At 34.7% G+C, this 11,724-nt stretch overlaps 1 protein-coding gene across 1 annotated transcript; it reads left to right on the top strand.

The window, feature by feature from the left end:
* The first annotated feature begins 1,346 nt into the window (after positions 1–1,346).
* Positions 1,347–4,054, top strand: LOC139866887 (uncharacterized). Its single transcript, XM_071855182.1, has 2 exons — positions 1,347–1,685; positions 2,757–4,054. The coding sequence occupies exons 1-2, from the start codon at positions 1,623–1,625 to the stop codon at positions 3,843–3,845; spliced, it is 1,152 nt and encodes a 383-aa protein (XP_071711283.1). The 5' UTR covers positions 1,347–1,622; the 3' UTR covers positions 3,846–4,054.
* Positions 4,055–11,724: the final 7,670 nt, after the last annotated feature.

The raw sequence follows: 11,724 nt of genomic DNA, 5'->3' as shown, positions 1-11,724 counted from the left end.
AATCCGGCTCTAAATTCTATCCAAAAATACGTCCAGCCGCAATTTATGCTCACCGGGCGCAAATTACGCCCAGCCGCAAAAACCAAGCGCCTCCTTATGTCCGTTTCTGACCTGAACAAAATTTTTACACCAAGCCAGCCGCCACTTATGCTCACCAGTCGCAATTTGCGACTATGCACTTTTTTCGCACCTTTCCCATTTAATCCTCGTTTTCGCGTTTCGTCTTGACTTGTTACCCATTATGAAAACCTTATAAAATAGCTTTTTAAACCTCGAATACACACGTAAAATTCATTTCTTAATATCAAACACGATCGGCATTTATGAACCGATCAGTTACATTGTGTTGTAGCTTATGTGATAATGATCTGTCTCTCTAAGCGAGAGGTCAGGAGTTCGAATCCAATGGGGTGCAACATTTCACACAAGGTTGCCCATTAACCCTTGAATTCCACCGAAGGGTGCCTTTCGCACATCGCGTTGCGGAGACATGGGGGGTGGTTTACGCCCATACCCTCGGATTGAGCCTGGTTTTCTCCCGGGAAACAGTGAGGGCGGGTTATGCAACTGCGGAAGATGAATGCGGGGTTGGTTTAGTTCCCTGATTAATCCCGAACTGCAAAAAATTAAGAGTTGTCGTTAAAAAATTCTATATTTGTTATTTATAACACGTTTATGCGTAACAAAGTCCTAAGTATATCCAAATAAATAATACGAAGTAAATAATAACAATAAATTTACAAAATTTTATATCATGTATCGATTTTAGGGACTTTTCTAACGACAGTTTGAAATACTGTCGTTCAAAAATTCAAACATGCTTAATTTGTTTGTACATTAAGAATATTCAACTACTCCCAAAAAGTAACCTCCATTAACCGCCTTAATGTACGGTTAATTTTTGTATTAACTTTATTCTTAATGATAGCTCTAAAAGTTGTCGTTAGAAAAATTTTAATTTTATTAAGTTGATGTTTTCTTTTTTAAACGGCTCCGTTTCTCTACGATAATTCGTTATTTTTGAAAAAATTAAAAGTAAATAAATAATAATGAAATTAACTACAAATAAACATTATTAACGGTTAATTTTTCTGTGATTTTGTAATTGTAATCGTAGTGCGTTGCAATCAGTCAGTTACTAATGTGATACACCTAAGACTCACACGTGTCTTTTCTTCTGTGAACAAAACCCACCCCTTTTAGGATTCTTCTTCTTCAGTATTTTACTCTCTCAAAATTTCTAATAAAAATCCCTTTTTTTCGTATTAAATAAATAATTAAATGCAAAATTTATCAAGGGCTAAAATCTATTTCAAAAGGGCTTTTCAGTTTCTCTCATTTTTTTTTATTCGTAGGGAGACTGTAACTGCATGTATATAGATACAAAATCCGTATTTATACACTCATTTGTTTAAATTAAGAGTTTTTAGCCATTCATAAAACTACCAAACTGGTATTATTTCGAAAAGTGTTCATGGAAAAACATTTATTCTAGTTTTAATAATCAGTGTTTCTGTTAAAATTAAAGCAATTAATTTGGGGGCGTTTTGTATTAGCATTTTTTTTAATAAATATAATAAGTTGAGATTATTATACGGTTGTTGCTTAAACCTTCTGTAACGATGCTTGATGTTTATTCAACTTACAAGAAGAGAGATGATATATGCAACGAGGTTTGTGGTCAGGTATGTTTATAGGGTTTTGTAGTTTTTTTTATTATGTTTAATTATTAATTAATTAATTATTATTATTATGTATGTATTTGAAGAATATGTTTGCGACTTTTTTTATGATGTTGGGCACTTTAGTCTATGTGAATTTTGAATGTTGATGAATTGATTTTGGGAATTTTGTATGTGCTCTGCAAATTATGTTTTTTTTAATTGATTGATTCATGTTGAATGAAACCTAAAACCATTTTGGTTGCTTTAATTATTTTTTTAATTGATTGATTCATGTTCAAATCACACCCTTTTTGATTAAAAAAAACACTAATACAATAAATAATTAGATACTTGATGTGCTGGAAGTGTGAGTGGGTTACAGTTTGAGGCTAGACTGTAAGTTTTTACTGTATACTTTAAAAGGTTTTTTTATAGTAGTAATTTTTGTGTACAAGGTGATCATGATTCATGACCATTGGGTTCTGATGTTGTGGGTTTGTATTAGTTTTACCTGTCATTGAAAAAGCTCATAACTTTATAAAAATTGTTGATTAAAGCTCTTAACTTTACTTGCCTTTCCCACCCAAAAAAAAAAAAAGTTGTTAACTTTACAAGTTGATTTTTTAGTTTTGATATTGGGGGTTCAAAATGTTGTGCACAAATTGTTCTGTCTATGAAATTTACTAACTAGAAAAGGTCATGTGTGTGATTAGCTTTGAATGCTAAATGATAAGATTTCTACTCAAAAATTCAGGTGTGATTCTTTTAATTCTTTATCCGAAGTTGATAAATACATATTTCTTGAGATCTTTTGTATCTACATTATTCATATTGTGAAACTAATGATCATTGTGTTCGGAATATGAATGATGAAAAATACAAAAAATTATTTGTTGATAAACACAATGATCATTAGATATTAAAGCATTATGAATGATGAAAACACAGTGAGTGCCTTTGTTAGATATTTAAGCATTGTTAACATATAATTTGATTTCTGAACTTTGTTTTAAGCTTTATTTATAAAACTTGGGCTCTCTTGTTGTCTTTTATGTCAAAATGCTCAATCTTTTACCATTTTATACTTTGTAGGAAGCAAGCAGGATATCAAGAATTCGATGCTTGATTCAAAGTCTTGATTTAAGGACAATGATACTATTATTTGTGATTCTTCCAATTGGGTCCTTTGGTATCTACCTTCATGGGCAAAAAGTCACCTACTTTTTAAGACCCATATGGCAATCGCCCCCGCCCCGTTTCATACAAATCCCGCATTACTATCATGAAAACGTTTCAATGTCTACTCTTTGCAGCCTTCACGGTTGGAAAGTACGAGAGTTCCCTCGAAGAGTCTTCGATGCACTTCTATTCAACAATGAAATCGATATGCTTACAATAAGATGGAAAGAACTTTACCCTTACATCACTAAGTTCGTTCTTCTTGAATCAAATTCGACATTCACAAGCTTACCTAAACCCCATTTCTTTGCGATCAATCGAGAAAAGTTTGACTTTGTGGAACCTCGGTTGACTTATGGTACAATCCCGGGCGGGTCAAGAAAAGGGCAAGACCCTTTTTATGAAGAAGCGTATCAACGAGTAGCCATTGATCATCTTTTAAGATACGCAGGTATCGAAGATGATGATTTGTTGATAATGTCGGATGTCGATGAGATCCCGAGTGCACACACGATTAATCTTTTGAGATGGTGCGATGGGCCACCGCCAATTATGCATCTTCATTTGAGAAACTTTTTGTATTCGTTCGAGTTTAACGTGGTACATAAAAGTTGGAGGGCTTCGGTTCACATATATGAAAAGGGTAAAACGAGATACGCTCACTTTCGACAAACGGATTATCTTTTCGCTGACGCTGGTTGGCATTGTAGTTTTTGTTTTAGAAAGATAAGTGATTTCGTGTTTAAAATGAAAGCGTACAGCCACTCGGATAGAATTCGGTTTTCTCATTATCTTGACCCGAAAAGGATTCAAGAAGTGATTTGCAATGGCTATGACTTGTACGATATGATTCCCGAGGAGTACACATTTAAAGAAATTATAGGTAATTTGGGTCCGATTCCTCACTTGTATTCTGCAGTTCATTTGCCTGCTTATTTGTTGGATAATTATGAAGAGTACAAGTATCTACTGCCTGGAAATTGCATACGGGAAGCGGGTTGAATGTCATGTGTGCAGATTGAGTTGTACTTGATGCAGTGAGTTTAGTACATAAGACCGAAAAGAACTGAATAGGAAGCTGAAAATGAGTATTTTCTAATGATACTTTGATTTAAGTAAGGCAGTTTTGGTGATGTTTTTGTGTTTTATGCAGCAGCCAAATATACCCTCAACTTAAACTTTGGAATGTGTTTTATGAATAGTTTTTTTGCTCAGCCATTTTTATTGGTTTTTTGTTTCTATCCCCTTAGTCTCATTACCATAATGCTTTGGGTGGGTTACAAATGGGTCTGCAAAATGAAGTCCAGAGAGTTGGTCAACACTTAAAAAAACATTGAAACAGAGGTAAAAAAATCCTTTGCATCATATGTGGTTACATGTTTGCTTTTTAGTTGGTTCAAATGTAATAGTTTGAGAATTTCATGCATGAAAGGGTGTACATAATGATTAAGTGTTAATAATTTTGACTAGTTTAAATTTAAAATCTAAATGATTTTAATGTTTTATTAAAAATTTGAATGATTCAACTGTTTTGATTAAAGTTGATTTTGAACACGATAATCTGTATGATAATCATTCTTAGGGCATGTTTACTTTCTTTGGTCTGACAGTTTTTAATTTAGTGAGTAAAATTGTTGTTTTTTCCTCACTTACGTGGTGTTTGTTTTTTGCATTAAAATTTGTATTATGTTTTATGTTTGCGGACGAAGAGACGTTTTAGTTTTAGATCGTTTGTTTTTATAAAGATATAAGATATAAGATGTAATGTAAAGTAAAGTTGTAAGGTTTTCCCTGTTCGGGTTACCCGGGAAGAGCGAGTAATCCGACCCCATACTCTAGTGTACGCAGCCCATCAGGAATACTCACTGGCTGTTTCCAACCCTTCCCTGGCCACCCCAAGAATTGAACCTCAGACCTCTTGCAAGGATCTCAAGGCCCCAACCAACTGGGCTACCTTGGGATGGTTAAAGATATAAGATGTAATAACTAAATTATTGCTTCTAACTTGGAAGACATTTTACCCTTATTTTTTTACACCTTTTCTAAGAGCACACGAACACCAAGTCGCACCCTTTTTTCAGCGTTAGAGGGATTTAACGTCGGGGACACTGGTGCCGACGACTCCCTTCCAGTGTTAAATCAGTGTTAAAGGCCGGTGTTAAATGCCAGCGTCGGATGGGTCGTGTTGTGTTTTTTTTCTTTTTTTTTTTTTTTTCTTTTCTTTCTTCTTCTCTTTCTTTAAAATAATATTATTAAAGTATTAAAGAATAATTAAATAAAGAATTGGACACTGAAATTTAACACTTAACGAGTTCTCCTGTTTTGACCTCAGTGTTAAGCTTAACACTGAGATTTAACACCGAGCAAGTGTCACAACTCTTGGTGCTCTAACTCTCCAAATCCTCCCCACCTACTAACACCTTTTAAATACTACTACATCTTAAAAAACATACCCAAACACACATCACACATCGATTTTTCAAAATAAAATTACGTTTAAAAAAGATTGTATTAATTTCTTGAAGGGACCAATTGTATGAATTTTGGAGTAAAGCTCGTATGGTTAACTGATTGAGACCAATTATGCAATTTGAGTAAAGCTCGTATGGTACTTTGAGAGACCAATTATATATATATATATATATATATATATATATATATATATATATATATATATATATATATATATATATATATATATACACACTAGTGAAATGACCCGTGGAATCACGGGTTTGGTTAAATGAAATAGTTTAATGATATGTTTTAGAAATTAAGTGAATGTAAATGTAAAAGTCGTTTAGTTTAATGACTCGTAAAATCACGGATTCATAACCTTACGAAGAGCAACTCATGTTAACAAAAATCAAATTCATTCCTGTCACTTTATCGAACATGTGGTATGCATCCAATGAATTAAGATAAGTAAAAAACTATAAAAAAAAAAATTTATGATGAAATACAATTATCCAAATTCAAAAATATCATGAACCAATAAATGGTATGAGCCCTAAACTCATAACCAAGAATTGAACAAAGATAATCTAATTGATAAACTCTTTAATCGAAAGATTGATTCACCTGAAAAGACTTGTGATGAAGCTTAGAGTAGATGAAAAAATCCATTAAAAGATGGTATATTTTTTAAGGAGATAAATTTGAATTCTTTGTAAAAGAAAGTAAGTAAAGGCGTGCAATTCGTTTCAGTTTTATAAGGTTTTATTTTGATTTGGGAAAATGGAGATATTTTAAGGACGGCGATTTGTATCCGTATATGTTTTTTGAGTTAGCGAATATATTTGCGGAGCACGGGGTTAAATTTATTTACCATATAAAAAAATAAATACTTCGTAAATTACAAAAGGAATAAATGATGCATCTTTTGTTAATTTATATCTTAATCATATTTAATTGTAAAGATTAAATTTTAATTGTAAATTAAATTGATTTATGATGTCATCCAAGTGGGTTATATTTTTTCTATTTTCTTTTTGATTTTTTTCAATAAAGGAAAATGACTATTTATGATGTTATCATTTTAGCATTTTAATATTAACTATATATATATATATATATATATATATATATATATATATATATATATAGTGGCATGATCAATGGGGAAGTAACAAATCGGGGGAAGAGGGGGGAAGCAAAAATATTATTTTTTTCGTTTTTTGAAAAAACTTTGTTCACGAACATTATAGATTGGATGAAAATAAGAACATTTAGAAAAGACACTTCGTGATGAATGTTATTATTTTGGCGGGAAAACGATCGACAAAAATAACATTCAAGATAATATTGTTCGTGAAGAATGTTAACGTTTTTTTTCTTCATGTTTTGTGAAGTAAAATTTAGCCCGATTTAGAGTTTAGGGTTTGGTGTTTTGGGTTTATTCCATATACCCAAAACACCAAACCCTAAACCCTAAACCCTAAACTCTAAACCGTTCGTGTTAAAAACTCAATCTAAATTCTAAATCTAAACCCTAAATCTAAACCCTAAACCCTAAATTTCTAAACCCTAATATCTAAACCCTATAAACCCTAATATCTAAACCCTAATATCCAAACCCTAATATCTAAAATCTCAACATACACTCGAAAAACACGATAATTGTTATATATTACTTTTTCGAGCGTTTTCCCGCCAAAACAAAAAAACATTTATCACAAAGTGTCTTTATTAAATGTTTATGTTTTCATCCAATCTATAATGTTCGTGAACAAAGTTTTTTGAAAAAACGAAAAAAAAAAAATTGCTTCCCCCGCTTCCCCCGATTGGTTACTTCCCTCTTGATCCTACTATATATATATATATATATATATATATATATATATATATATATATATATATATATGTGTGTGTGTGTGTGTGTGTGTGTGTGTGTGAATTTTTTCTTACTAGTATTATCGAGTAAATCGAGTTCGACAACCACCATCAAATTTAAGAATAATTGATCCAAAGAGTAAGCTACATATTTTTTTTTCTTCAAGTTGTTTATTCTCATTCAGTTCTTATTAATTAGTAATGGTTTGAAAAGTACTTACTCAATTTAAAATGCATGTTATCACTTTATAATAACTTGCTATTTTTAATACTACTCCGTAGTATTTAGCATACGTAAAAACAAATAGTTTTCAATGTTCACTTTACAGACCTTCAAACCACATCTTTTTTACATATGTGGTTTGCAGACTTCAGACAAAAACAACTTAAAAAATAAATGACACCTTAGACTATCATTGAATTTGAAAATTGATCTATTTCTAAGAGACATAATCAGACAGTTCTTTGTATTAAGATTAAGGCAAATGAAAATAGAGTCAAATTCAAAAAAATATAAATAAATAAACAACCCCATGTATCACATGTATATTGGACCTTTTACACTGAATAGTATCAAGAATATATCACATGAATATTGAACCTTTTACACTGAATAGTACGGAGTAGTATATATAAAGTAAAATATGACATTTAGTGCTTATATGAAATTCTTATCTTTTATCCTTTTTGTTCAAGTTCTTTTGCACAAGTCTAACTGGACACCAACAATTTGAAATATGAAGTAGGCCGTCTTATTTTCAGAGCTTAACTAAAAACAGATCAACTGAAAGTTGGACCTAAGCGATAGTGACAGAGACCTTTCTAATCATGATGTTATTAGTTTAAATAAGGAATGGTCAATAACTCAATAGGCATATATTTGGTGAAAAACTCCATCATGTAGTATGTGAGTTGCCGGCCTTTAAAATGCCTGAATTGTGACAATGTTTGGAGGCCTAGTGAAAGTGTGGGCTTTGATGCTTAAGCAACTTGCACATGTCCATCGTTGTCGTAGTTAGCACTGACAAACCGCGTTATGACAGGTGATCTATGGTTAGATAAAAGTTGCATACCTAAAGAGTCGTTATTCATTATGAGTATATACAATACAAAACCTATCTCGGTGACTCCATTAATGATTTCACTCAAACTTCTGTAATCAATAACACAACGCGGGTTTTTTATTCGTTTTTGTAGTCTTATTTGTTGGGAATTTATGGACCCAAACAACAATCACCAATTCAAATTTGGTGATCCCACAAACAACAAACGAACGATAATAAAGAAAAGTAGAGTAAACGACACAAGAAATTACGTGGTTATATTCAATCGGTTAGATTGCTTTAGTCCACGGCCAAATAGAGTGATTTTTATTGATATTTTCGTACATACACTTTAGGGTTACAATATGATGTATTTGTAGGCATAAAACAACAAAGAAACAACTCGGGGAGTAAGAAACACGTTTTTCCTCGTCAGACTCCCAGATAGGCTTAAGCCGCGCCGTGACTAAAAGAGCCGCGCCGTGGCTTAAGGCATGATTTCGAAACCGACATCTATGCACCTTCGGACCTCAATCCAAGTGTTGAGCCGCGCCGTGGCTGGAGGAGCCGCGCCGTGACTTAAAGCTGCAACGAAATTCTTCTTAGTTTTTTATATCCTTCACACATCCAACAATCTCTCCCTTGAAGATAGTCAAAAACATGACTCAATTGTCAACCCACAGCTAACCATCTCAACCAAGAACGTCGAACCACCTTTTATACCGCCAATCAAACATGGGACACGCAAACTCAACATTCCAGGAAGAGCAGACTTTCGATACAAGGCCTTCAACACTACTTGTCGAAATCTAACATCAATAACCCTTTATCACTCTAGTCGACTTCTTCTGATTTCAGTTAACAAGAAGACTAGTTGAAGTTATGCAAAACTTCAACTTCCCGATCTGTAACGACCCAACCCGTGATCCAACTGAATACGCAAGAATTTTTATTTTTTTTATACAGCAAAGTGGTGCGCGGCGCGCAGCCCCTTCTGTGCGCGGCGCGCACAAGGCTAATCAGGTTCTGTCCGAAATTTCCAATTTTAGTTTAAAGATCTACTACTTCCCGACACTTTTAGACGAAACGCTTTTCACAACATATAATATTTGATAAAACTAACATGTTCAAATAATAAAATGAGTTTTACGACACTGGGCCCACATTGACCGTTTTACGACTTTTGTACAAAGTACAAGTTTTCGACCACATGATTTTAACACAAAATAAAGACCGAGCATGGTGATTGGGGATATGCTACCCAATCCTAATCAATCCAAAAGCACATCTTCTAAGCAACTACGCGAGTTCACTAGTTCCCACGCTTACCCGAGTCACCGCCTCCATGCAAAATCTATAAAAATGTAAACAACGAGAGGGTAAGCTAACGCTTAGTGAGTGAGAATATACTACATACATATATATGCATAAAATGGACACGCCACACAACAATAATCAAATAGCACATACCAGAGCATCCAAGCATAAAAGCAAGCTAATCTAAGCATACCGTACAATCGCTATACAACAAGCTAACAATAACAACAAGTAAGTTCACCAACAACGATATGAACAACGCCATCAAGCTACACCCTGAGGCAGGGGCGAATCTAGGCCCTTTTAGGGGTGTCCTAGGACCCCACTAATTATGTAAATTTAGTGTAAAACTGGACCAAATTTGACATAACACACTTGAGGACCCCACTATCTAGTTCGTTTTCGAAGCTCTAGATTCGCCACTGCCCGGAGGGCTAGCTACATCACAACAATACGACGATATATAACAATAAAGCGTAAAACGCTCAAGGTTAACCCCTTAACCCAATATCAAAAGAAGATTGGCCGAACTACACGAGCCTTAGTAAATCCGCATCCACACGAGACTACTATCTTCAATACCACAACAACATCGAGGTTGGCCGAACTACACGAGCCTTAGTGAATCCGCATCCACACGAGATTACTACCTCAATAAGATGACCGAAACCACACGCGTCATCGTGAATCCGCATCCACACGTGATTCACTCCTCAAATCAAAACCCACGGTCCCGGGATTATACAAATCCACATCATCGGGGTTATCCAATTCACAACTCAATACCAACCCTTCGCCATTGGGGTTATATAATCCACATCACAAGCACAGGTGATAATCGTACACACGAAGTGTGCACCTCACCAAAGGTGGTCAACCAAAACGCACAACCGTGCCAATTGGACCTATACGCAAGTTCATCAATCCACCTATATGTGAAGTGGGCTCTATAACCGAGAACCACTTCACCCGACCCGCACCCATCCTACACATACATATGCACATAGGATATTAACACTCACCTTGTCGTCTTGATGAATACTACCGAAATAATCCGCAACACGTCAATGGAAAGTACCTATTCCATTATCACAAAACAAGCAATACAATTAGGGTGGATTTACAAACCAACCCAGACTAACCAATAATCACTTAACACTAGTGACAATGGTCCTAATATGCCAATTTAACCCAATCATAAGTGTTAAACACTTATCATTCTCAAAATCACCCATAAACCCTAATTTTGACTCATCACAAAATTAGCCAACCAAATACCCCCAAATGGGTTCCAACACTTCCATAATCACTAAACCTATTGAATAAACCCAATTACAAGTCCCAAATCATGGCCAAGTCGGTTTTCAACCCAAAACCCACCAACAACAACAATAAACCCGATTACTAGCATCAATGAACTCACTCCAAGAGTTTGAATGGGTTTCTCTACAATTCAAGTTCAAACCCTAACTTTGAATATCAAATCAAACCTTGAAATTCGGAGTTAGAACTTACCACAACAACCAAAACGTAGCTAGGAACGAGGTGAACAATTTAACACTCGAGCTTTTGATCGATTCAAGCTTCTTCTTCTCCAAAACCCCAAATCTCTCTCTAGAAATCTTCCTCTCTCTCTAAGATAGATGAGAGTGTTTGTGGATGTGAATATGATCCAAAATTGGATCCAAATCTGCCAATATGCCCACAGATCCGTCCTCAAGTGAAAAGACCAAAATGCCCTTCATTTAACTCAAAATAGAAAAAGACAGGAATCTGTCGCCAGATAGAGTGCGCGGTGCGCACCATTTACCCTGCGCGGCGCGCACAAGGGTCTGCACAGTCTGTCAGCTTTTAAATTTATACCACGCTTCACCCACTATACGTACATCATTTAAACTATATGTACCATAAATATTTGGGTCTTACAACTCTTCCCCACTTAGAATCGATCACGTCCTCGTGATCCTCGTCACCTAACCGACCGAACCCACACTCTATGGTCCTCAAACATAAGTTCCAAACCGACTTCTACCACAATTATCATAAACTCGAAGATTATTCCATCTACCAATTACACACATGCACGCACTTCGAGACATGCAACGCACACAACATCCGAAAACTACTACACGCGCCTTAGTGAATCCGAACTACACGAGAGTCACTATTCCAATAGAATGACCGCATCT

Source organism: Rutidosis leptorrhynchoides, chromosome 9, assembly GCF_046630445.1.
Source record: "Rutidosis leptorrhynchoides isolate AG116_Rl617_1_P2 chromosome 9, CSIRO_AGI_Rlap_v1, whole genome shotgun sequence".
NCBI classification, from domain to species: Eukaryota; Viridiplantae; Streptophyta; class Magnoliopsida; order Asterales; family Asteraceae; genus Rutidosis; species Rutidosis leptorrhynchoides.
The sequence above is the reverse complement of the archived record's forward strand: the minus strand, read 5'-3'. Positions and strand labels throughout refer to the sequence as shown.

What these genes read in the sequence shown, in the direction of transcription:
- LOC139866887 (XM_071855182.1), top strand. Translation starts at nt 1,623, where the DNA reads ATGCTTGATGTTTATTCAACTTACAAGAAGAGAGATGATATATGCAAC. An exon ending in GCAACGAGGTTTGTGGTCAG is followed by an intron (nt 1,686 to 2,756) that starts GTATGTTTATAG and finishes TATACTTTGTAG; the next exon opens with GAAGCAAGCAGGATATCAAG.